The sequence below is a fragment of the Strix aluco genome, chromosome 17 (assembly GCF_031877795.1).
Source record: "Strix aluco isolate bStrAlu1 chromosome 17, bStrAlu1.hap1, whole genome shotgun sequence".
NCBI lineage: Eukaryota > Metazoa > Chordata > Aves > Strigiformes > Strigidae > Strix > Strix aluco.
Genome location: NC_133947.1, coordinates 6,299,013 through 6,326,300, shown reverse-complemented (window position 1 = coordinate 6,326,300; position 27,288 = coordinate 6,299,013). Strand labels below are relative to the sequence as shown.

The following is a 27,288-nucleotide window of genomic DNA, read 5'->3' as shown; positions in this document are numbered from 1 at the left end:
ATCAGGACTTCTGGCAAAACAAAAATCATTAGTTTCATACTTCCCAAAGGAAAGATAACTACCTCTCAGAACGCCTGTTTTCTGCCATGCTCCAACCCAGCTGTATGAAGGTGAAACCAGAGGGACCACATACACACAGAGGTGGTAGCACTGGTGTGGTACCACCCTGGGCATCAGCAGCACTCACTGGCCCAGGAGCACCACTCCACACAGGACCTACAACCCTGGGCACAACCAAGAGCCACCTCAGCCAGCTGCAGAGGACCCTGCATCCTTCTGCCACCCCCAGGGGTTATAGCCTGAAGCCAAGCAAAAACAGCCCCAGCAGCTGAGATAGTTTATATAGCCATTAAAAGCCCACCCCCTTCTGATGAGAGGTGAAATATTAACAGCTGATGGGGAATACACTGAATTCAGAGCAACAGAGGAGTTTTATTATCCTGGTAGCTACCTGATGACAATCCTTCACCAACACACCCTACCACATCCATACCTTTCTACCTGAAAAAAAAGTGAGGGACAGGGAGTTTCTTCTCCCCCTGCCTCCATCCCTTCCTACCCCATTTCCAAAACCTCAGCCCTCCTGCAGCAACTCCTTCCCCAGGTGCTCCAGGTCCCTGGGGCCGCCCAGGCACCAACGCTGCCTGCAGAGCTGGGAGCTGCAGCAGGACACTGCATGGTGGCACCAGGGCGAGATACCACGCACCTGCAGTCTCAGTGAGGTCCAGCCCAAACTTCCTCGCAGCTTGGCACCTCCCATGGCAGCAGCCCATCTTCTGACAACTGCGTGTGATTTATTTTTGGTACGCATGCACAGGGAGACTGAGAGATCCTACACTGGGATTTTATCAGCAGCATGCAGCTATGGAAACAAACCCATTTAGACTAATATAACAAAATGCCCAAACCCACAACAATAAAATAAAGAATGATGCATATGGGCATTTTCACAGGGGAGCGTTGCAGCAAACACAGAGCATGACCCAGCTTCTGGGAAACAGGGGAGGTCTGTGTGTCCACTCGGACAGAATTCACTCAAACTTCTAAGAAATCAGGAGATCACGCATTTTTATCTAGCTACATGTTTTGGCTTCTGAGTTTTGTTTTGTGCAAACCTTTCACCCTGCCCTTTGATTTGAAAGGGTTCAAGGACTGCATCTCCTAAATCAGATGAGTGGCTTGTTGGTGAGGGCATCTCCTCTTCACCCTCTGTACTCGTTCCCAGACACCCTCTGTGAGAAGCAGAATAGCCAACACAAAAACCCAGCAGAAATTGCAGCACCCCTTTTTGCTCCCCGTGGGGAGGACGGCAGCGCCTGACCATGCCCCCTGTGCACAGCTCTGGGCAGAGGCTGCAGCCCAGCCAAACTGATCTCCTCTCAGCAGGAGAGAGAGATCCACAGGTCATTTACAGAAATTCAAGAGTCTGGCATCCACACCAGAGGCATCCAGGACTTACCAGGAAGATGGTGGACCAGTTTAAAAACCCAAGAAAAAAACCAACAATGAAAACTAAGGTTCCCTTGAGACGGTCTCAGGTGGTGCTCCCTGCCCAGGGTTTGTGTTTTGATCCCCTGGGTGCAGGGCTTTAGCCTAGAAGGCAGAGGGATGGGCACGGGCATCTCTCCCCGAGGGTCCCGGCTCCACAGGCAGCACCAGGGCGCTCCGGGGGGACGCGGGGGGTGGAGGTGGCCATGTCTGGCAATACTGGCCCAGGCTGTAGCTGCAGACAAGGACGCAGACAACAAAGGCGAGGCAAAAAGCCATCGATAGAGGCAGCCACGTCTGGCAGAGCGCTGCTTTCAGAAGCCCTGGGGGACTTTCTGGGCATGCACCGATGTCTGCAAACGCAGCTCCTTGCTGGGCGCACAATTAAACTAGCAGCAAGATCGCTAAAGTGTCCTACACCATACTCCAAATAGTATCCAGTAAGATTAAAAACCCACAAAGAATACAAGAGTGTGGCAAAGAAGCAAGTAACTGGAGACTGCATGGAACAACTCTACAACAAAAAAAATTATATTTAATTTTCTGTTATTTATATTCTAAGAAAACCACATGTTTTCACTTGCATCTTTGCCTCCCTCCCGGAGGCACAAACATACACACAAAATGGGACAGGGAAGACCAGGGAAAGCAGGAAGAGCAGCACAGCTAGAACACATCCCTGCTCACACGCTTTCCTAAATCACAGGACAAGAAAACGGGTGCAAGTTTTACAACAGCGAAGCAACAGCAAACACCTTTTGTTAGAATGAAAATGCCCTGAGCTACGCTGCTCAGAGCGGCGTGACACTGGGGCTCCCTCCACCCGCCCGGCTTATCTGCTGAGATCTGTCATTTAAAGGATTAATATAAAATAAATATAAATAAATCATGGACTGCTGCAGGACAGTTTCCCTACAGACTGGTGTGAGTGTCCCAGCACCGAGGCTGTGTCTACCCTGCATGTACCGGCTGCTCCCAGCCTCCGGCTCCTGCTGTTCCCCTGCCTGATGTTTGCAGCATGATAACGCTGCTGGTGGGACCAGTGGTGTCTTACAGCTTCTTTGCATAAGCAAGGACTATTTTGCTGTGCAACCAAATTGTGCCAACAGGCTCAAAACAGAGCAACAGAAATAATTATTTTTTGTCTTATTTTAGATTATTACTTTTACTAATAGATGCTTGATAAAAACCTTATGAATGATTTGTAGGTACTATAAGCATGTTAAAGATCTGAGTGTGGTTATAAGCCAAGGTCATAAACTCTATTGACTTCCCAGGCTCTGTAATAATTGATTAGCCATTTATTGAAATCATTTATTCACCACTTGTTAACACTTTATTTAGTCGGTTCTTCCCCAGCAGCCTTGGGACACGACATTTGAGCAAAGACGCCTTACTTTTGAGGTACTCTCATAAACTCAATTCTAAACTGAGAGCAACCCATAAATGTTACAACAATGTCTTTATAAACCAGCAAAGGCTCTTTGCAAACAGGTTCAGCTCAAATCCAGCAGCCTGGTTCAACAGGGCTCCCGACGCTTGGTTTTCTCTGTCCTGAATGTGGGCAGCTCCTGCCACACTCAACAGAAGTCAAACATGCCATGACTTAAAAAAATTCAGGTTGTAAAACTACTTTCACAAAATACAGTGAAAGGTTTTTTCCCTCAACGTAATGCTGCTCATTAGTTTGCCAGAATAACAGCAAATGGAAGAGTACTCGTGCTTAAAAAGACATTCAGCTTTCAAAGATGTTTCTACATTGAACAGCAGAAGTAAAAATCCCATCCAGGATTACCAAGTGCAGCCAGCTATTGGTAAGACAAAAAATACCAGGTTTGCACAATCAGCCTCTGAAGACACCACTGCATCCCCCTCTGCACCCCGAACAGCAGGTACCTGCTGCTCTCAGGGCAAGGCAACGTACCACCCATTTCGTCAAGCGAGTAACCAGGGTGTTTATAGTACAGCAGCTGCAATCATGCAATCAGCCTTCATAATTAGATCTTGGCAACTCTTGAAATACTTCACTTACCCAGTTTACCTGGAAAGGTGCGACCTAAACATTCAGTGCCTGGAGACATTTGAAAGAAAAACAGAAAGCATCCGTCAGTGATGGGAGCCACCTCCGACCGGCTGCACCACACACCCCAGCTCCCCTCTTGGGGGCTCATTCTTGAAGAACTCCCCCATAGCCAGCCACAGTTGACATCTGCACCCAAGCCTACCACCTCTGCAGTAGCCAGCAGTACCAAAAGCACTACAAGCCGAGTCTCACCACTCCTGGTAACGACCCCACATGCTTTTCCCACACCAGAAGCTGCAGCGCGAGTTCCCGTTCCTCTCCAGCCATGCCACTGCATGGGCTTCCCCAGGACCGCTCTCCTCCAGCCCTCACGGCCAACTCGCCTGATGACACGCCAAAGCCTGACGAAAGTTTGCAAAGTTTTTGGGATCACTCAGCCCACCCCAGAGACCTTCCCACCACGTTCAACAGTGTCAGACCGCCTGTCCATGGCCCCGGGCAGCACTGTGCGCTTCAAGGCACCGGGTGGGCTAGTTGTCACGTGCTGTCTTCTCTGCAAACACACATAGCTGAGCCCCACGTGCTGCTGAGCCTTGGTGAAAGCTCGGGGTTTCCCAGCACCCCATCCCAGTGCGGGGGCAGAGGCTGTGGGGTGCTGAAGAGGAAGACCCACAGCAAAACCTTGCATAAAACCCCGTATGCAATGCCCAGCAGATGTATTTTCAAGCGAGGAACAAAACAGCAAAAAGTTTGGAATAAAAGACCACTCATAACTTCTCTCTCACCCGTCAATAAGCGATGCATTAGTATCTGCAAAACTGATGGGATGACAGGACACGGGTCCCCCCCAACCCCACCAGCACAACCTCAGCGCCTGACGAGCTGTGGGCCACCACAGGCTGGGCGACCGTTCTGCAGTCCCGCAGGGGATTTCACCAGAGAAAACCTGTGTACGGGACTTTTTTATGAAGCCCGTAAGAACTGTCTGTCACTGATAATGGTTAATTGGTACTAATTAGTACCTGCCACAGTCTGATGCTGAAGGAGTCCTACTGGCCTATAAAAGTGGCCTTTAACCCGAGAGCAAGGGAGGCTCCCAGCCGTCAGACACACCAAGCCAAGGCTGCTGCACCTCGGGCACCCACACACCACCCGCTCCTCACCCTGCTCCTGCCTCCACTCCCGCCACGACAGCACCAGCCACGAGTGCAGGAGAGCAGGCTAGGAGGTTCAAGGGGTTATATTAACACATCATTCCTCCTAAATAAAGCTTTAAAAAGTTACTTTCCATGCACCTGAGAGGACAGAGATAAGCAACTTTTTCACCCCAGGAAAAGATTAAGGGTCACAGAGTTGCTGTAAATTACTGCAGCAGCTAAATAACTTGAGATCCGCAGGCCCGGAGCCAGCTCACTGATTTTAAGTCAGGCTGATTTAGCGCAACGAGTTCAGATGTATTGCAAATCAATGCTTCACACGCAGGAGGCATTCAAAAGTGACCCTGCAAACGTGCGGCGTCGCCTGCATTCGCCCGGGCAGCCGAGAGCCCCCGTGCACCTGCACACCACCGCCGCCCCGCTGGAAGCAGCACTGACACTGCTCGTGATGGGAAGGGAAAGAGAGGAATTCTGGTGAGCCAAACAGCAACGTGCGGCAACATGCTGTGACCTCCCCCTCCTCCTCCGCAGCCCGAGACCTCCCCCTCCTCTTCCACTGCACAGAGCCTGAAAAGGGGTGGGAGGCCAAAAACAAGTAGAAGGCCAGAAAAGGGGTAGGAAGCCAAGGGAAAAGTAGAGGCTGAGAAAAAGTGGAGGTGAAAAGGGGTTGGAGGCCAAAGGGAAAAGTAGAGGCTGAGAGAAAGTGAAAGATGAAAAGGTGTGGGAGGCCAAAAATGGGTAGGAAACCAAGGGAAAAGTAGAGGCTGAGAATAAGTGGAGATCAAAAACAGGTGGGAGGCCCAAAAGGAGTAGGAGGCCAAGGGAAAAGTAGAGGTTGAGAAAAAGTGAGGGCCAAAAAGGGGGAGGAGGCCAAAAAGAGGTGGGAGGCAAAAAAGAGGTGGGGAGCCAAAAAGAGGTTGGGGGCCAAGGGAAAAGTAGATGCTGCAAAATAGCGGAGGCAGAAAACGGGTGGGAGGCCAAAACAGGGTGCAGAACCAAAGAAAACATAGAGGCTGAGGAGAAGTGGATGCTGAAAACAGGCAGGAGGACAAAATGGTGTGTGAGGATTTAAAGGGGTGAGTAGCCAAAAAGGGGTGGGAGGCCAAAAGTAGGAGCTAAGAAAAAGTGGAGGCTGAAAAGGGATGGGAGGCCCACAAGGAAAAAGTAGAGTCTGAGAAAAAGTAGAGGCCAAAAAGAGGCGAGATGCCAAAGGAAAAGTATAGGCTGCAAAAAAGTGGAGGCCAAAAGGGAATAGGAGGCCAAAAGGGGGTGGAAGGCTGAAAGAAAAAGTAGAGGCTTTGAAAAAGTCGAGGCCCAAAAGGGGTGGGACGTCAAAGGAATAGTAGAGGCTGAAAAAAAGTTGAGGCTGAATATGGGTGGGAGGCTGAAAATGGGTGGAAGGCCAATTGAAAAGCAGAGGCTGAAAAAAGTGGAGTCCAAAATGGGGTGGGAGGCTCAAAAGAGGTGAGAGGGCAAGGGAAAAGGAGAGGCTGAGAAAAAGTGGAAACCAAAAAGGCATGGGAGGCCCAAAAGGTGTGGGAGTCCAAATGAGCCTTGCCTGCAGCTGGCTGGACCAGGATCAGTTGTTCTCTGGTTGAATTTCCAAAAGGGCAGAAAGCAACAGCTCTCCCCCACACCCCGCTCCGCAGCACAGGCAATCCTTCTCTGGTGCTCCGCACGGCGGCCCTGCACATACCCCAGGCATGACACCCTATGCACACAGGGGCACGTCACCCCGACACATGATGTCTCACCCAAGATGTTTTGGCAATGGCCTGGGATGTGTGGGAGAAGCAAGCCTGAACCCTCTGAAGTCAGGCGGGATTTTAGGCTGCTGCTTCTCACCTCTCTCTGAGCTCGCCTGGCTCTCACATGCTCACTTTTGGCCTTCTGGTTTAGCCATGCATTTTGCCAACTTTTAAAATGCAAATTAAAATTTGCACTTAAAGTCAGAGCTTTAGACTTGACCAGAGCCACCATCAGCTCTCCTCCCTTCCTCCACACATGCATAACTTTTTTTTTTATGCAATCAGCAGCAAGGAAAAGATACAGGAGTGGCTGAGCAGTCGGCACATATTCCCTGTGGATCAGTGCCCGGAGCCCTTCTGCAGCCACAGTCCTGCCAGACGACTCCATGTGAAGGGTGGCTCACACTGTCTGCCTACCAGCAGCAGCAGCAAGGAACCAGTAATTATACTGGCTGGACCAACACCTGCTAGTGGTTTTGTCTTACACTGTTTGTGCAACCAAATAGGCTGCCAAGAAAACAAAGATGTACTTAGTCTAAACAGGTGAAAACATGAAACAGGGAATGGAGCTGCCGCGTTTGTCTCACGATGCCTGTATGCAACTCATGCTGGAAAATTATTTTTGGTTTAGTCTGCAAGAAGGCTCCAAAAGCAGGTAAAGCACTGCATGTACTGAAAAGACAAATCTTTGCTGTGGGAGGAGGGAAGAGGACTGCCTGTCCCCAGAGCCCAGCTCCTGGATCTGGCCTCACACTGTGGTGCAGGGCACATGGATGCTTTTTGCTGGACTGCAACACCAGCACCAAAAAAGCCTGGCTTGCTGGCAGCACAGCTACAAGAGTCCTGCTACACCGGGCATCTCGCATGGGACAGCATACAGGACGTGACAGCCCTCGGCTGCCCAGGGCTGCCTGCGATCAGAGCAGCTCCCAAAAAAGCACCAAAGTGCCCATTCCCACGCCCGGGTCCGCACGGGCAGGGGACTGAACCTGGCACGGCATTTCTCATTCATGGAGCCGGAGGTCGGCAGCCAGGTGGGAAGGGCAGGGCAAATACCCTGAAGGATCAAGGGCAAAGACCCCAAAGGAGCACCGGGGCCAGCCTCAGCCTTTGCTGCCTTTCTGCAGGGCAGAAAAGCCAGGATCAGCTCCTAACTGCACCAAGTCGCACCCAAGATACACTTAGCAGATGGGATTTGTTGTACATGATTTGTCCTGGAATAAAAATATCAGCCCCACCTCTTGCAGCCTGTTTACTGAAAGCCACTAAACATTAAACAGAGGCAAAAAGTGTATCCCAGCAACATCTGGAATTTATCCCTTCCTCCTGAAAAAAAAACCAAATTATGCCCTATTCTTTTTGAGAAAGAAAAATAATTATATAGAATTATAATGCTGGAAGAAGATAGAGAAGAGCAGAGATTTTCTTTGAAACACTGTTTGGACAATTAAAAAGTGATAGTTTCAAAGAAGCAGCAAATCCCATCTCAGCTTTTTCCACCCTGTCTCACAGTGCCAGGCTCTCCTCCCATGTGTTGGCTAAGACTCTTAAGAAAGCAACAGAGTTTTTTTCATCCTTGCAAGACCTTTAGTAAGCTAGAAAGAAAACCAGCTCTAAGTCCTAACTGGTTGAAGATACACCAAATAAAAAAATTATTCTTCCAATTCCTGACAAGATTCCGAGGAGTCTTGTTTTCTACGGAGATAAGCTACTCAGTGACCAGCTTTCCAAAAGAGAATGGGTCAATCTTTACCCAAGAGAGCTGATGCTCTGTGTCTCCAGACTGAAGAACAGAAAGGCTTCAAATATAGAAACAAGAAAGACTATCTGGATTAATATGAGGATGCAAGGTCAAAACACGATATCCTCCACTTCCCCAGGCTCCTGATCCCAGAATGCTGGGTGACAGCCCCACAGCATCAACCTGGCCCCGGCTGTGACCAGAGTAGCCTCGGCTCAGAAACCCTCCCCAGCCTTCCCTGACAAGCCCACAGAAGTGCCTCCAGCTACTAAATTACCCAACGATTTAAACTAACTGCATTGATCAGGCTGGAAAACAAAGCTGCAGCTCTTGGCATGTGTACAGTGAGGAGGGTACAGCTGCCAGAGTTTTGCGTTCTTCACCTGCAAGTAGTTCCAATCTTAGTAAGAGATGCCCCTTCCCCTGCCCAGCCCGGACACCGAGTGCTGCAGGGAGAGACCAACGAGCGAGAGGAAACCACTGCTCCAGACACCTTCCCAACAAACAGAGCCTCAGCACATGACAGGTATGTCCGATTTTGCAAATGAGGGCAAGGCTGTTCCTAGAACAAGTCCCACTACTCCGGCTCCTCCACCCCCATCTCCTCGGCTGCGTGTGGACTGGATGCAGGCTTTCATCAGGACATTAAACTCAGAAGCCGTAAAATCACTGTGCAAAAAACCAATTATACCTATTTTCGTAACAGCCAATTTAAGCTTGTATTTAGGTCCCCTCACATACCCCTATGTTACATAAAGCATTTCTTCCACTTGAAATGCAGCTTTCTAAAGGCCATTTTGCTTAATTTAATAGATGCTTAATGTGGGTCTGCAAATCTCTAGAAGCGTAGCCAAGGAAGACACATGGCTGCCAGATACAGCGTGATCCCTTCCCAAGCAAAAAGAAAGAACGGGAGAGGATGAAAAGCATCTCCAAACCCATGAACCTGCTGTGACTGGAGTGCACTTGTGTTCTGAAGAGCAGCAAAACCCCACGGACAAGTCAAAAGAGAAATTCCTGAACATCTGCATGCGGCTGTTAACCCACTCGAGACCAGCCAGCGCTCTGCAGGCTGCACAGCAGGACGGATAGTTCCCTTGCTGCATAACCAAATTAGCTGAACTGAGCCCCCTTAGGCATGATTCCCTCAGATTTGAAAAAGCTACTTTCTGAACTTAAATAAATGCAGTCATCTTTTTTCTTTACTTTTCTTTTTTAAAAAAAGCTGCACTAAAAAAGAAGCTCATAGTGAATCTATTAAATTGAGGCTGTCCATTACATTTACTCTTCCTTACAATTCAGGCCTGAATGGCAAGTCAGTAGATGTTGAGAAGTATTTGTCAGGAAAATCCATGAGAATGATGAGGATTAAAAGCTATCAGCAAGACAGAATATGTTTGTAACCCCATAGTTTGTTCTGTGTCTCACTTGGAGCACATGGGATCCCCATCAGAGGAGTCTGTCTCCTCTCCTTATTTTTGAGCCCATCTCTGGCACATCATTCAACAGGACAGCTATCACCTGCATTCACAGAAAAACTGAAAAAGGTGCAAATTGTATATACTGCTACAAATAAGTCACACTAAAGAAACAGAAAACATTCACTGCATTACACACCAGTGATCAGTACCGTTACGTGTTACGCACCTCATGTGTGTGTCTGAGCACGCTGGAGAGGGACACACTGAACTTGAAAATGCATCGTCCAATTCAAGCAAAGTCCCATTACAGTAATACAAATGTAACAATAGAGGTGAGATTCCTGTTTATTAGATAGGAAATTATTGCAATTTAAGATAATTTTACTCCGCATTGTGTGAAACAAGTGTCCATAAATCATGTTGTTCCTTAAGTGTCCTAAAGGCAGCACCTAGCAGGCCAAGATACTTTCAGAGCTCAGTGCTAAATTACTGAAGCCAAGAGACCACCCTTGGTAAGGCAGAGTAATGGAAAGAATGAAAAAAGCACAGAAAGAGCAGGACCCGCTCCTCCAGGAAAGCAGCTGAGACATTCGCCTTCAGCGAAGCCGAGCCCTGGCAGCCCAGACCAGCGCAGGGGACACCAATGCTCTCCGGTTCAAGGAACCGGGTCTCACTGCACCGGTACTTGTGAAGAGCACAATGAAATCCAGCCTGGTTTCAATCTGGAGCACGTACCAAGAACAAGACCAACCCTGGGTCATTTAAGCTGCTGAGCTGTGGGTTTCATCGCCGCGGCTCCGACAGCCAGCCGGTACCCTCAGCACTGGAGGAAATACAGCATGGGAGGGTGCGGGAGGCTCGGGGCACAGCTTCGCTTTTGGGGGACATTTTTTGGTTTTATATATAACAATAACAATGTTTAGTAACAATATTAATCATAATATTAAACAGAAACCACTAAGGGGGAGAATTTCCAGCACAGAGCCCAGCCCTCAGCAGACCCGCTGCGGCCGCAGCAGGCAGCTTCCCTGGGACTCGACCTCGGCAGCTGAAGCCACGGGCACGTCGCACACGGGTGGAGGTGGCGGTGAGCAGATTCAGGAGGACGGTTGTAGGGACTCAGGCCTGGAAATGTTAGTCCTAATGCTCAGCGGTTAGACGTCTTTTGGGAATTCATCCAAATGGCACTGCTTCCTTCCCACTTGCCCTGCAGGTAAATCTAGCATGTGGCTTACACAATCTGTTGACTTAAATAAAGCAAGGGCAGGAGAAGAAAGCTGTTCAGACATCAGGAGAGGCTCATCAGTCCTTTGGGCAAAAGTCTGGGTCACTTCCCCCTCTGCAGCATACTCGGTGTGTCAGCCAGGGCCTCGTCTCCCTCCATGAGAGCATGTGCAGCGAGGGTGCAGCAGAAACGGTCACAGCGTTCAAAACATCAGTAAAAGGACAACAACAACATGTTGCCAAATTCTTCCATATTTTTGGCCAGCACTGATGCTTAAATTCAATTTACAGAAATTTGAGTCCATGAGCTCTGCGCTCCAGTCAAGCCCTTTGAAATCAAACACAACTGAGCAGTGACCGCACGAGTCTCCCAGGGCTCGGGGAGACGGGGCCACAGCCGCTTCCAAACCTCACGGCGCTGGTCCACCTGTGCCTCCAGCTCGCCTCCGGCGTAACGCTTATCCATCCTGGGGATGTGGGATGTTTCTAAAGCACTGCGAGACCACCACATGCTCTGTGAGAGCAAGATCTTGTTGGATACACGTATCTCAGGTGCAAAACCAGCTGCAGTGTGCAAGACTGAAGAGCAGGCAGGCACTGGCAGAGAGCGGTCTGGAGCGAGCCCACCAGCTGCCCTCATCCGTACACCTCAGGAGTGCTTCTTGCTCCTGCTATTTCCCATCGCTAGTCTCAAACTCCTTCCTCCTCACGATCAACTCAGGCACCCAAGTGCCAGCCCTGGGGCCCGGCTCCTCCACTCACGCACACGGCAGGAGCAGACTGCCTCCCCAAAGCAAAAGACTAAAATCTGAAGAAAGCAATTCTGAACGCGGCTGCAGCCAGGACTGTTTTGTTATCAAGAGTTACAAAGGGGAAAATTAGTTCTCACAATTAATAAAATGGGACAGAAGTAGAGGAAGGCTACCTCATAAGATGCAGGTCATCTTCCCTCTGATATTTTAAAGCACTGAAGATGCATTCAGAAGAAAAACTGACTCACCTGACCACCACTGTGTCTATTAAGATGTGGCACAGCCATTCTGCTTGGTAGTGCAAGTAAGAAACCCTACCACTGATCATCAACAGCAAGTTAATTAAGTATTACGCCAAATTCTGCATGTAAATCATACAATGACTGAGGTCTGCAACAGCAAAGAGCTGGACTTCGCTACTGCAAATACCCATAGTGCAAGTTAATGTCTAAATCTCAAGTAAGGTAGAAGAGACTACCATAGCAGTTATGATGGTGAGCTCCTTAGGAGGCAAGCTAGACACTCAATCCATCTCTCATATCAGAACTATGTTAACATTTAAATAGGACCTACTGTCGTGAGCAGATGTGGTTTTGAGTAATGGTTAGTGTTACTTAACTGGTTATATTCACTAATGTAATTGACACCTATTCCATCATCCTTAATACACCCACTTCTTTCTCCGATACCATAAATAGATTAGAAAAGTTTCTGCAGATGGCCATGACCCCATTTGTTTGTGCACTTAGCCATGTATGAATCACTCTTGGCTTGTAGCAGCACTCTGGAATTACTGAAAGATAACTAGTCGGCACAGACACCAATAAATGAATCATGCTTTCCACAAGACCAAACCTTTGGGCTTTTACAGACTCCAATTACAAAGTAAGAAGAAAAGAACAAAGAAATTACTCAGTCTATTTGCACAAAGTCATGCAGAGTTGATTCATAGTTTTACAGAATTATTACTGACAATCATTTGTAGGGGGTTAGAGTAACAAACCAGCTACTTAACATATTGGACAGAATGAAGAGATGGAAAAAAATCCCCAGACCACGTCCTGCATATATTCTTGGAAAGTAGTATTGATTTTTGTGCAAGTACATCTTTTCATTCTCGGTATGCTCCAAGCCTGGGGGTTAATCAGCTTTCATTCTCCAAGGCTAAATTCTGCTTCGCTGAGTTGCTTGGGCCAAGTTTGCAAATGTGGGAAATCCTGTTGCACTTGCTGAAGTGCACAAACCTCACACCAGCAAACCATCACAGCCACAGCTCCCCAGCACTGCGGGCACGAGCAAGGTCTCATGAATGGATCAGAGAACTGCCATGTGCAAAAGCACTTGCCTTTCTAAATGCACTTTTAAATATATACTGCAAGTGAAAAATTAGCCAGTCTGAGGCATTTTATTAAAGATTTGTGCGAGACTCAATACAGAGAACACAAATGTGTGAACCATTTGAAAGCACTGTGGACATCCACCGACAACTTGTGAGGCAAGTTTCAAAAGATGTGAAATGTATCTTTATGTAACACCACAGCCTGGGACTACACTAACATACAGCACACACAGAGAAAAACACACCCTCCTCTAGATGGAGTGTAAGCCTAGTCTTGTATCAATGAGAAATTGGAAGTCTGACTACCTGGAGGAAAAAGGGGATACTGTATCAATTACAACCTTAGCAATACTACCTTGCTGTATGCAGTGAAAAGTAGTGTTAAGTTAAAAAAAAAAGTCTAAAGGTGATGGTGGACTTGGTGCCAACTTGAGCCTGCAATATGCACCCGTGCACTGGTTGTGGCGTTTCTGAGCACGACGACTGAATTTACGAGTCTCAGGGCCACGCCGCCTCCCATGCTCCAAATCAGCATCCTGTACCAGAGAGATATGCAGAGTAACAAGATAATGTCCAACTGAACAAAGTCACTGATGCTTTGGAAAAGGATGTAAGTTAAATGTATGCACGATGCTATTTGTCTAAGGTGTTCCAGTGATGCCACCCCTGACATGTAACTGAAGACCCACTTCATGGGCTGATTTAGCTTGCAAATTGAATTTGTGCCCTCTTCTACACACCAGCGGAACTTGGTCACAGGCAGAGAGCTGCCAGCCTGGTACAGCTTAGAGTCACAGCTCAGGAGAAGCCAAAAACAGCACCAGAAGAGCTACCACATAGCTCTAAATCAGTTTGGGAAAACTTGCTTATTTGTTCTCACCCTTAAGGCTGCTGATTTCCCAAGAGAGCTATTAACCCCACCCCAAACTGGCTACAAGAAGGAAAGATGCTGTGCAAGATTTAAATGAAAACCTTAATAAACTTTCCCAATTCCTATCCTCTCTCCTACTCTACCCATACTACATAAATTAATGCAACAAGCTCTCTTGTACAAGAATATGTAGGCGACAACCTTCTCCCTCCAAAGAAAGTTTATCTGAGGATGTGCTGTAGACAAAAGGGGAAGAAAAAGGTTCCCAATAGCACCACTACAGCAGCACCAGGTTGTCTTTAGAAAGCCTGAGTCACTAGAATCAAGGCCTTCAGGTGCAACACAAGACTAAAAGGATGCACGTGCTAAACAGTAACGTGTCCTTTAGAAAGAAAAAAGGCTAAATCAGGAACATACAATATTAGGTGGATGCTTAGATAAATCCTGTACAACATACCACAGCAAAAACGCTAACGCAAGTTTAGGTTTCACACTGGAGATATTTCAAAAGATTTGCAAAGCTTTGATAATATTTAACATCTCTACTAATTTCCTTTTTGGTGTAATCATAAATTTACCATAGTAGCCAAAAGATCTGGGATGAACTACAAGTTCTAGCTGGCTCCGAAGCCAACAAGAATAATGTGTGCTGTTACTATTTTCTCTCAAAACATACCTCAGCAAAACTGACTTAAAATGAGAAAAGAAATTGTGAAACTGTCATTACAAAGAAGCATTTAAAATGCAGATCAAAGTACTGCCTTAGAAGCTGTATTCCTTGCCAAATCATCAAAGCTCTCTTTACTCTCAATAGCTCCCCAAATCCTCTGATTTGGATGATAAACTCCTACAGCTGAAATTTATCCGCTTTTAAAAAAACAAACAAAAAGCCCAAACCCCACAACTCCTTTCTCTGGTTACCAACTACTTCATTAACCAGGTCATTTTGAACTACTTTCTTGTATTACTACATCAATTAACTTTCACAAATGTGTTTATGCCTGTATACACACTCCAGTACTCCGATACTTTTTCAAGTATTGAAAACTTGTCAGCAGTCAGGGGTGTACAGGTATATGGTCTCATCCTGCAACCACGGAGGTGCTGACGGCTCAGGTAGCCATTCCTGCCACGGCAGCACCGTGCTTAACGCCACTATTGCTGTTACACCGCTCCACTGCACCCTGCGCTCACGCCGCCCTTCCTCAAGGAGCTCCAAGACCACTCTTACATGTAGTGCAGCAAGGGAGCAGCAATGCAGCAGGCCATATAATCAGCTCTGAAAGAGGGGAGATGACGGGTCAGATCCTGCTCTCACGGAGAGGAACCTTGCGCCGAAATCCTCCCTGTTCCTCTCTGGGGCCGGACTCGGCCGTGCTGCTCACAGCCAGAGCAGGTCTCTGATGTGTTTCCTCACCTGGGATCTGCCCAAGTGACCTACCTTCTGCCACCCAGAATGATTATAAAATAATCACCCAGCAATTTAGCCACACAGACAGGAAGAACACTGCAAAAAACATCCCCGCCAACATTAATGATTCCTTTGCTTTATCGACGTCTGGGAGTGTCCTCATGGTGTGAACCAAGTTTCCACTTAATTGCAGCAAAGTGGCCCTTGTACCTCTCTCCTCGCCAGCTTTCCAGCCAGGCGTTATTACTTTGATGAAACACGCCAACAACAGATGCACCGTGTATCGGAGAACTTGAGGGATCTGATGAGGCAAACCGCACACCATGCACGGGATCTCCTTCCAGGAAGCAAACTGGTAGTCAGTTTTTACATGAAACACCATTGCAAATAAATGACCTTTTTTAGCTAATTAGGCTTACCAAATTCTGACGGTTGCTATTACCTGAAACAAGACCAACAGACATGACTGTACAATGAGTTACTCAGGGAAGAAGCTGGATTGTAATTACTGTCTATTAGTGACACCATGTATTTTGGTACTTCCCTTGGAAAGGTCTCCTCACGTCTATCCATTTATAATTTAGGTTTACAAATTCATTCTAAAACTGGATTTATCTAGCCACCAACTCTCAACCTGGGAAATCTAAAAATATTAGTATATTTGGTGAGCAACAGCAAATAAAAGTAAGAACATACATTTGTAGGTACTCTTCTCTCCGTCTGCAAAGGTAGCAGTGGTAGTTCAGCTAATTCAATACCCTGAAAATTTAGAGGTGATCCCAGACCCTACCTTGGGAATTCCTGGCTTTAAGGAAAGGAATACGGCTGCTGTTTTGCACACACCCTTCAGTGCCGGTCCTCTCACAACCCGGATCTGAAAACGAAGGCAAACCAAAGGCTTCTTCAGGGGCAGAGGATGCCTTCACGGGAGAAGGTAACAGGACTTGCTGTGTCAAACCATGCTCCTCTGAATATACCCTGATGCTGACTGAAAAGGAAGAATTAGCCATGTCTTGCCTCCACTTTGCATTATATATGATTGCCTCTGATTATACAGGATCACCTCTGGTGCTGTGTGTGCCAGTCCCGCCGTGCAGCACAACACAATCCAGGTGTTCACCCAGAGGAAAAAAACAAAGTTTGACTATTTTCCCTCCATTTTCTCCTCTGTGTCTTTTCACTCTGCCATTCAACACCAATTATAAAACACTAAGATTAAAATCACTGCCTGAGGGCACAAAATAAACTGTAATTTTAAGACCCCTGTGCTCTCCAGGCTCAGGGAATTCGGACTTTCCCTGCTGCCCTGGGTACAAGAGGTGGGACCTGCAGAGCTGGGACCGCAGACTGCCAGGGTCCCCGGGGACGGCCAAGGGCACACACAGACAGTTCTTAGGCCACCGTAAGCAAAAACCATCCGTGCTCCGCTCCTCCCGGGTCGTACCTTGGGATGCTGATCTCGGCAAAAAGGGCCTCAGCATAAAGCAGTGCTTGTCATGGACACATGGCCAGAGCCAGACACAGGGAACTCCCTGGGCTGGCTGAAGTCAAACTGAGATGCCACAAACTGAACGTACTCTGTGCAAACACTCACTAACTTGCTGAAATGCTGGTAAGCAGATCTGGCTTCCCTCCATGTCCCTACTTCTGGGAGGAAAACTTGGGGGGGAATAAAGAAGGACGTGGTTATTATCCACTCCACCCTGGAAGAAGCCGTCACTGCCATTGTCACAGTATCACAAAATAAATGTATCTGCCAAAAAAGCAGTATGAAGTGGAAAGGAGACGTGATCCCTGCTTGAGCCATCTGCATTTGGTTTGTTATTAAACCGAAGAATGTGAAAACCTAGAAGTCCTCGCTTGGACAGAAACCCGCTCTCACGGTTCGCTCGCCCCAGCCCGCCACCGGCCGGGCATGCCGCTCTGACACCGGCGTCTGGGCGCTGCTGCCAGCCAAGGGGAACGGCCTCATCTCCTCGGGGAGATGTAACGACACCTCTTGAACTCCCAAACACTTCGGCTAACCTTACTGCCCAAGCAAAGCCTCTGCCGAGAGCCACCCAGCCCAGAGAGAGACCTGCCCTCGTGCCCCGCGCCTGAAGCCGTCCTCTCGCAGGGACGCGCGGGTGCCCGCAGAGGCAGGATCCCCAGCCTTGGCACCCAAACCCTCTGGGGGAAGTCCCCGCGGGTGCGAAGCAGCCCCAGCGCAGGCGTGAGGCCCCCCCGGCGGCGGGGCCGTGGCGTTGGCCGGAGTGGACAGGTGCTGTTGGCTCACACCGGCCCTGCCAGCGGCGGGAGCTGAGCTGCTCCGGGTGAGCGAGCGGGGAAGCCGGTGGGGAGGCAGGCACGCCGCCTCGCTCCGCTCCCTGCGCCAAATAATTAGTTATTGACAGACTCTTCCGCCACGACAATCACCCCTGACCTCTTTCACCCAGCCAAAGCGATTAGAGACCACTGCCGCAGATGTCTGGCTGCTTAACGCCGCCCGGCATATTGGCACTACAGCCCCGGCGGCGGCGGGCGAGACTCCGCACCCCCGCCCCCAAAAAGCCCTTTTATAATCCTAATCTGGGAGCGCCACACACAGAAACCAGCTGCTTCCTCCACCGCAGCGCCGCAGCCTGCCATACGGAATAAAGCCTGCAAAGAAATATTTTTGGGGATCAGTTGTACAGTTAACCTAATTAGAGGGTTAAATTAAAAGAGTTTACAGTTATGCCACTTTTCTGAAGCATTCCTGCGTGGTAACTTTTGGCTAGAAAATTGAATAGCATCTGGTGGTAGCCGCTCTGAGGTTCTCTCAAAGTCGTATTGGAAGAATAAAGAAAATCAAGCGATTGGAGGGGAAAAAAAGCTGTATAATGCATTTATCTCAGGGAGACTCAACTCTGTCCCTTCCACTGAACCCAGGTGGAAGAAGCGATCAGGTAACAGCCCCTGCAGTGCAACCAAAGCCCTCCTATAGCACAGAGGTGAGCTAATGCTGCCTGCCATCGGCAGGAAATAAATAAATAACGTTGGCGATAAAGAAACCTATCCAAAAATGAAATAAGGAAGGGCAGCATTAAGGAGCTCCCGGGAGCTAATGGGAACTCAGCATCCGAGTGTCAGGAGCTGAGAGGATGACCTGGGGGGACAGGCGCAGTGCTGGCAGGGGACAAACCAGGGAAGGACCTCAGAGCCGTACGGCATCAGGCACGAGGCTCCCACAGCACCCGTCTGAATTCAGGCAAGGTGTCCTCCAGCGTACTTCACCATCCCCAGCCTCTCACACAACCCCCCCATAACTGGCACCTGCCTCCTACCAAGCCTTTCATGCGCTGAAAAAATGGGAAAATTATAAAATATGCTATTTCTAAAAAGTCAAGGAATGAAATTAAAAGCCTGAGTTGTTCCAACAAAACCTCATGCCAAGAGTTAGACTGGAAGAGAAGGTTTTTCTTCAAAGGACATTACACATTTTAATTCACAACTTTTATCATAACCATGAGCCTTGATCAGACACAAAGTAAAGTCTCTCATCCTTGCAATTCTGGGGGACACGGTTTATGTTCACCAACTGGCTGACACAAAAAAGAACTGTATCTTCATTATTTATACACCGCTATTGGTATGCACATCTAGCCCGGCCTGTTAAAGTCAGGGAAGAATAATGGTCTATTCAGTACCGGTAGTGTTAATAAAATCAGGCAAATCCAGCTTAGTTTTGTCTGAACACGAATGAGATTAAATCAAGATTAAATGTGCATACAGTACAAAGGGTATGGTTTATGCTAAAATTCAGAATGAACACATTTTAGTACCTGGTATACAAATGGCTACAGACCTTCTCCAGGACTCAGACACCTGAATTAAACAACGATGAAACTGGAGAAGGTGAAGGCAGATGACACTGGACAAAAGCCATCCAAAATACCAAGGGACAGATGCTGGCTCTAAAATACTGCTCTGCAACCCCGCTGGAGGTAATGGGGCAAATCCTGTGCTAGCAGAAACAGGCACAGCTCAGCTGACTTTCCCCTACATGCACCGAGCACAAGCCTGCCCCATCGCAGTGCCAGGAATATATGCAAAATCAAGACTCTTTCCCAAGTTTTCATTTTGGGCCATTTTGCATTAGTCTGTGCAGGATTTAGATTTCACAGCCCAGAACAAGGTGTTAAGCAGGGTACAATCCTGACAACCCACCCAGCCTTGGGATGCCTTGAAAACCTTCCCTTTACAGAAAATACCATTCGCTTTAAATTGCCAGAGAAACCAACTCATTTCTCTTTCCTCGGCAATAATATTCTTTCTCTCACGTCCACGCACTTCATTTTCAAGAGGAAAAGAGCAAACAGAAAAGTAGTGGATATTTAGGTCAGGCGCTGTACTCACTGCTACTCTGCGAGGGTTGAAAAATATTAATGAAAAAAGGCAAATAGCCCTTCGTAACAAAAAGCCCCCAGGGGCTGGAGGCGGGGGAACAGGTTCCCAAATATAAGCTCTAGTCGGGTGTCCGGACCGCAGGGCTCCCCGCGCCCCGGGAAGGAGCAGAAGGTGGCTCACAGGGGCTGGTGACGAGCCCCGGAGCAGGCTCGGGGCCGCCCCGCAGGAGGGAAACGCGTGGGGCAGACCCGCGGGGCAGGGGCGGCTGCACCCGCCGGAGCATCGCCGGGGCTGAGCCGCGGGGAAGGGGCGAGGCGCGGGCGGGGATGGAGCCGGGCTGGGGAAGCGCTGGGATCCCACACACTGGTGCCGGGAGGGCGAGGCCGGGAGAGGCGAGCGCGGGAGCGGCCGCGCTCCGCAGGCGGCCGGGGGGGGCTGCGCCCGGGGCCGCTCCGCCGAGACCCGCCCGCCCCCGGCCCGCCGCCCGCGGGCGCGCACTGTCACGCGTGTCACACCCGCACTGGACACCCCGACCGCAACAGACGAGCGATCGGAGCTCGCACGAAGATGTGTGTGTGTGTGTGTGTGTGTGTGTGTGTGTAAAATCCCTCAGAGAAAGCGAATCGCAGCGAAGGGTCCCGGCGCTGCCGGGAGCCCCCGCGGAAACTTCCCTGCCCGCGGCGGGGGCGCGAAGCGCCGGAGCCGCCGTGCACACCCGCACCCTCGCACCCACTCGCACCCACACGCGGGGAAGTCGGGGCCGGCCCCGCGGCAGCGGCAGGACAAGTACTTACTGATCTCCATGCTCTGGAACAAAGACCTTTTGCAGTTGCATGTGCAGGACACATTGGGCTGAATAGCTACGGCCGTGCTGTTCAGACCCATGAAGTTATACATTTAAAAAAAAAAAAAAAAAGAAAAAAAAAAAAAAAAGGAAGGCGACGGCGACACAAAGAACTTCACGGCCGCCGAGCGCTCTCCGGGCAGCACCACATACAGCCGGGGCTCCTCCTCGGCGCGGGGGGGCGGGGGGAGGGAAATGCAGCTGCGATCAAAAATTGGAAATAAAAAACCCGGCGCGGCGCAGCGCCCCCCGCAGCGGCTCGGCTCGGCTCGGCTCGGCTCGGCTCGGCTCAGCTCAGCTCGGCGGCTGCTCCGCGCCCCCTCCGGCCCGGGAAGCGGCTGGGCTGGGCCTGGCCGCGGCAGCCCCGCACTTTTGTGGGGCGCGGTGGGAGCGCGGCGCGGCGCGGTGGGAGCGCGGTGGGAGCGCGGTGGGAGCGCGGCCCGCCCGCTCCCCGCTCCCCGCTCCGCTCCCGCCCCCCGCGCTCATTCACGGCCACGGGGACGCGGCCGCGCGCCGCCGCCAGCCGCGGGCGGGCTCCGTGACGTCAGCGCCAGACGGGGACTGCCCTTTCCCCGCGCCGCCGCCGCCGGGCGGGGGGGGGCGGCGGAGGGGGGGGGGGAGCGGGTGCGCGCGGCCCCGGCTGCCCCGCGCGGCGCTGCGCGGCCGTTGGGCTTTGTCAGGGGGCGGCGGGTGGCACCGGCCCCCGGGAACAGCAGAAACACGCGGGCAGGTAACGGTCACCCCCCGCAGCCCCCGCGGGGGACGGCGGCAGCTCCCGGGAAGGGCGGGAGGGAGGGGGGGGGAGTGGGGGGGTGTCTCGGCGCCCCCCCACCACCCCCCCCCAGCCGCGCGCGGTTGGTTTTTCCGCGGCGGCCCCGCCCCGCCCGCCGTGGGCCCGCGGGTGCTGCCGCCTGCGTGGGCCCGCGGCGCCGCCCGCCCCCGTCCCGCCGTGGACGGGACCTCGCGCGGGTTCGGCCGAAACCGTCCGGATTTGGGCATCTCGCTGTAAAACCACGCGCGAGCCGAGCTCCGTCCCACAGCGCCCACCGGAGCCGCGGCGGCCCGAGTGGGCAAACCCCCTTCGGGCCGGCCCCGGGAGCCGCGGCACGGCGGCCACCGAGCTTCGGGCGTCCCTTGCACAGAGAGTTCCCAAATGCAGCATTTCAACGAAAAAACGGGAAAGATGGAAAAGAAATGGGGGGAGGAGACCTGTAACGCGGATTTGGCCATGGCTGGACTCGGCTGGATTCTGCCCTGAGCTCTAGTGTTAAGGCCAATGGTGCTGATTTCTTCTACAGAGCTCAGGAACTGTTTCAGACACAGAAATTCCCATTTTTGTTTCAAACTGCCCGCTTTAAAATGGAGTGACCCCATTCACTTTTTAGACTGGTAAAAGGAAGAAAGATCATCTCTTCCCCGGGTGTTCAATGTGCCAAGTTTTAGTCAACACAGATTTTTTTTTTTTGTTGTTGTTCTGGGAAATAAACCTGTGAAAACAGAGGTTTATAACGAAAATGCTGAAACAAGCTTAACTATAGTGGCGCAAAGTAGCTGCTATAATACTTGGTGAATCCTGTTACTGGGAGATAAAGACAGCTTCAGTTATCTCCTAAGAAAGCATATTTTCCCATAATTCTTGATAGCTCTGATTTATGGTTTGGAAATATCCAAAGAGTCCCCAGCTGGGCCTGCGCTCCCCAGAGACGCTGCCAGGGAGCTCACACCGAGAAGGGGACTGACCCAAACCTTGTACGAAGCTGCAGAAATCACACAAGACGGATGGTGTTGAGAGTCGGGTCAGGCACGGTGGCACTCACTGGTCAGGTTTAACCTTTATTTCCCCCACAAAAATGGAATTTATTTCTACATGACTACTTACAAACTGCTGTTACGTACGTGCCTGTGCTTTACTCTTGCGGCCCCATCCACTCCTGTGAAAATGCCTGAAGAGAAGGAACAAGGAATTGCCAGGATGTTTAATCTTTTACTCTCTGCCACTTGACAGATGGTAACTCCCAACAATTACTAATCCAAAGGAAACACGGAAGAGGATCTTGCGGCTCGGATAGAAATGAGTTTTGAGAAGTTTGTGCTTCCCAGTGCTCAGCAGACATGAAATAATCGTACGAGTGCCGTTCCCCAAACGCAGGGGGAGCAGCGCCAGGGGTGGCACCAGAGGTGGGGGTTAGTGTGCAGGCCCGGGAGAGCAGGGACAACTGCCTGAACAAAATCTACGCTCGAACGGGAAATAAAGCATTTCCAATCCTATATTTTGTTCCCAGCTTCAGTTTCCTCATCGGTGACGCAGGAAGGGTAATTCTTACCTGCCTTTTGGCTGATTCCTTCACGTTGGTCCTGGAGTCTCAGTTTCTTTTGTGCCAGGCAAATTTCTAGAAATGCTTCAAGCAAATGTGAAGTGACGTTACCCCTGTGACAGGGACATGGGCCTCGAGCGGTGCGAGTCCGCAAGCCCCAGAAAGGCCAGCTTGAAAGTTAAAGCAACGGTCAAAACGCCTAAAATAAATGCCAGTTCAGATTTTTGACCTTTATCAGTCAACCCACCTTTATTATTATTTAGCTGGAAATATATTTATTTCTTTTTAAAACAATTGGCAGATGAATATTAGAGACACTTTTCCAATGGACCTTGCTTGACTGGCCAGAAATGGTGGCTGTAAGCTAAGCTGAGCCCACCAGCTTGCAACTAACAGTCCTTTGCACTTAAAATACATAGCACCGCCATAAATAAGTCAAGGAGATCACTACACGCTTCCTCGTGTTGCATGAGATGGCAGCAGCCTGCCAGCACCAGCCCTGCCACCACTGCCGAGTCCTCCCAGTTCGTCGGCTGCGTGGATGCGGCCATAGTCTCTGTTTGATTGAGAATTCTTGTATTTTAAGACACAGACGCTGTACATCCTTAAATGGTCTTAAGCAAGTAAACGCAGCTTTAAGTAATACGTTATTCTTCTGTGGCAGGTCAGTTCCTTGAGTGGTGGGTTAGAGTCCTCCTGCGCTCTCTCTGCTGCAACAAGCATGGCTTTGCCTGTCACAGCCGGGCACAGCGTCACCCACGGGCCCAGGGAACGGGAGACGGGGCGACACGTGGAAGGGCACGGCTGGAGGCCTGTTCGCAGGCAGGAGGAGCCTTGGTAGAGGCATCTCACGGACCCTAACGAGCACCGATGGCTGAGCAAGCCCAGGCTGGGAGGACCCGGTGCCCAGGCTGCATCTGAGCTGTGGAAGAGCTGGCTCTGGTGGGGGGAAAGGCGTCCACCCTCACCCTGTGAATCAGCCAGCTTGTTCTAGGGGGAGTTTTTACAGGTTTGCAAAGCTTTGGTGGATAAAGGCTCCAGCAGGCTGCTGCAAGTTCACACATCTTCCTAACCTTCCTTAAAAAAAAAAAAAAATAGAAAAAAATAACTGTTTGCAAGTCAATGCTGGTTTAAAAATGCACTGTTTACCACCATCCCGATTTCATCTGAACGACTCATGGGGCTTTAAGAACAATCAGCATTTTTCCACCATGATTTAAGAACAAATAATTAAAGTCATCCCAGATGGGCTTGTAAAAATTAAAAGTACATCAGCTAACTTCAATGCTTCACCCTGTTCTTTGTAATAACGCTATCCACTCTCCAGCCCACTGCTGTTTGTCAGCGTTTCTTCTGTAGGAGCAGCGAGTACTGCTTGACTGGTGGGATACTTCCAGAATACACTTTTGTTGATTTTGGCTCCTGTATTCAGTCACTGATCAGCTTTTTTCTGTTTCTTTTTATGTTCTCCCTAGAGACACCTCTGATGGCTGCAGGATGAGTCTGGCACTGCAAGATCTCCCTTTACTTCCTGGTTTTGCCACAAAATTTCAGGGTGAGCTGGGGCTGCTCGCGGGGCCTCAGGCTCTTCAGCGATGGGAAGGGACACACAGGAGCTTCAATAGTATCTGAGGTCCTTGGACAAACTGAACGACATGGACACATCAGTCTGCTCTGGCTAGTTTTGGACTATAACGTAATTTCACACGCTGCCAGACCAGAAGTCAGGCATTTGCCTGTGCAGTCACATTTAAATCTTTCCTCTTATTCCTCACTGCAACACTTCAACATTAGTTAAAGATTTGAGCGACCCCACATAATCATTATAATGCAGCACTAAGGGTAAATTCATAAAATGTAATTGGAAAGAGAGAGCCATGTGAGAAATAAGTAACCCTAAGAGTCAAATCATTTTCTTCCAAAAGGGGTTGAGGCGATCTGAGGAAAAACAAAACAAAAAAACTCCACAACTCCCCAAAGCTTTGTTAACTAAACAGTTGTCCATTAAAGAGACCAAATATTTCACAGCATTAGTCTTTGGATTAATGTTAAATCGATATGCACTAACGCAATAGGGCAATAGTTACCATGGTGAATAATTCTATATTTATTTTCAAGCAAGTCTTATTTCTAACAATTCCAGACATGGTTTCCACTTTCTGGTGGCTAACCTCTTAATTTTATTTTTTTAAACTGGTACCAGAAACTTGAGTTTTCTCCCTGACAATTAGAACAAGATCTCTGCCACGACAGAGGAGAACAATGCCAGGCAAGGATGCAGATGCTCGCCAGTTTTCGCTAAGGGCTTGTTTGCCTTTGAGAGTCAGTACAGCTACATCTCAGGTACGATTTGAAGAGTACGAGACACTGTGAGGTAACTCTTTGGTAGGCAAGCCCTCACCCTCCTTTGGAACCGCAGAAGCATTTTCCTTCCGAGACTTCATCCCATTTGCTGAGTGTCAATAACCTACCTCAAACAATATTCCACACAAAAGGCTCTGAAATACCCTCCCCTGCCCTCCCTTCCCCTCGCTGGGAGCCCCCTCAGCCCACCCACTCCCTCCCTTCTTGCTGGTGGGGCCAGGACCCTCCTTCCTTTCGCTGTGGCATCGGGCTGACTCGGGACAATGGCCCAGGGGCAGGAGCTGCTGTCACCAACCCAGGCACTTCACAGCTGCCTCCCAAGTGCTTTTTTCCATCTCTGCACAGTGCTGGGTTGGGTCCCATTTAGGAGGTTTTGTTCCCAATCAGGAGGGCTAAAAAGTCAATGAGTATTTGTTTGCAATGAAAATTTTTACTGAAGCCACCAGAATGTTATTCCAACCCATTCTGTCTCATTTGGGGCCTGATATAACTCCACTGACGTCACTGGAAAGACTCCACCCTACCTTTACATTTTATTGGAGGCACTGGTAGGAAATATATCACTTCACTAACAAAAAATAATCGCCCTCTGAATTCACAGCTCCCCAGCTGAAAACGTTTCATTTTCCTGTGCTAGGAAAACCAGGATGGCATATGTAAAATAAAACAGTGCTAAGGAAAGAGTTTTAAACGCATAAACATAAAATAATTCCTGACTTTTCTTGATGGAAAACCAGGCATTTTAGAGAGAGGAATGGTGCTTTGGAAAGCAAAGAAAGGTGACCCTGACTCCCCGACTGAGAGCTGACATACTGAAGTGAAGACTTCGAGCTCATCTGAGGAAGCACTTGAGTAATTCTGAAAGCCAGCTCTGAACCACTCGTAGCGGCTTTGCTGCCGGGCTCCTTCTGTAGAGCAGTTTAGAAGTGGAGCAGCTGCAAACAGTTCATGGATTGAATTGTCCTTACGTGATACCCATATACACCCACATGCACTTGCATATGTGGTTAGATACGTACATACACACGAACATACTCATATTTGCCAAAAACCAATTGCTCTGTGTTTAGTTTCTTTCGGTTCTTGCATGAAAGCCGAGATCAGAGAAACCCCGGGCTGCATTCTGCCTTTTTCTGCCTTGACACAGACCAACGGGCCGGAGCTCTCGGGAAGGTGGGCAGCCCTGCCCTGCCCTGCCCTGCCGGGGAACACCCAGGGACCGCTCAGCCGCCCCTGCCCTGTGCCCCCCAAGGGCTCAGGGGTCGCCCCATGGAGCCCCTACGGGCCTGCTACCGGGAAGGGCTGCGGGGGAGCTCGAGGTGGGGCTCTGCAGGCGCCCCAGCCTCGCCAGGCCACGCAGCGCTGGGCACAGGGCCAGCCCTCACCCCGCGCACACCCGGGGGGTGTGGGATACCCCCGCGAGGTTCATCGCCCAGGCGCTGCTCTGAGTTACCCCCCTGGTGCGCTACCCCCACCCTGGCCCCGCACCTCAGGCCCAGGCAAACGCCTTCACACCACCCACCCGGGCCTGCCGCGGGGGCTGCGCAGGCTCCCTGGGGAGAACGTGCCGCGCTGGGGGGGCACGGCTGCTGCCAGGGGCCCCACGGACCCCCCGCGGGGCCCGGGGCTCCCTCCCGGCCGGGAGCAGCCGCTCCTACGGGCACGCACGCCCCGGGGAGGGTGGGGGGGGCTCGTCCCGGCTCTCCCCAGCGACGTCCCGGCGGGACTCGCGTCAAAAACCAGGCGGAACCGGGCAGCCTGGAACGCGCCCGCGGAGCCGAGCGCCCCCCGCCGCGCGCCCGACTGGGCTCTGCGCCTTTAAATCTCCCCCAGACGCCGTGGGGGCGGCCCGAGACGGCGCCCGGTGTCACGGACAGGCGTTGCCCCGCCCCTCCGCATGTAAATGACGCGCGCGCTCAGCCAATCAGAAGTGGGGGACCCGGCCGCCGGGCGCAAGGCAGCCAGTCATCGGAGGGGGGCGGGGCGCGCCCGGCCATGTGGGCTCCAGCTCCACGTGGGGCGGGGCCGTGACCGCGCGGTGACCCGGGGCATGACAAAGGCGCAGCTCGCGCCTTCCCGCGCCGCCGCCTTAAAGAGGCAGGACCCCACCGCGGGGCGCGGCGGGCCCTGCGCGGGGTGCTCGGCCCGGGGGCGGCGTGCGGGTGATGGGGCTGTCCCGACCCGCCGAGCTGCGGCGCCCGCGCTAGGGAGAAGGGCGCGGG

At 50.7% G+C, this 27,288-nt stretch overlaps 1 protein-coding gene and 1 long non-coding RNA gene across 4 annotated transcripts in view; one reads left to right on the top strand and one right to left on the bottom strand.

Moving 5' to 3' along the window:
* The window catches only part of PMEPA1 (prostate transmembrane protein, androgen induced 1), a 52,769-nt gene extending 31,900 nt beyond the window's left edge, over nt 1-20,869 (bottom strand). For 2 of the 3 annotated variants that reach the window (XM_074843248.1, XM_074843249.1), the window contains exons 1-2: nt 20,338-20,869; nt 3,521-3,559 (exon numbers count right to left, since the gene is read on the bottom strand). In XM_074843248.1, coding sequence (XP_074699349.1) covers nt 3,521-3,559; nt 20,338-20,440 — 142 coding nt within the window. In that variant the 5' untranslated portion in view covers nt 20,441-20,869. The remainder of the gene's footprint in view (nt 1-3,520; nt 3,560-20,337) is intronic. The other variant, XM_074843250.1, reaches the window with a different exon arrangement.
* A 137-nt stretch (nt 20,870-21,006) lies between these two features.
* On the top strand, nt 21,007-24,728 carry LOC141931303 (uncharacterized). Its single transcript, XR_012625542.1, has 2 exons — nt 21,007-21,117; nt 24,178-24,728. It is a non-coding gene; the product is annotated as an uncharacterized LOC141931303 (long non-coding RNA).
* The last annotated feature ends 2,560 nt before the right edge of the window (nt 24,729-27,288 follow it).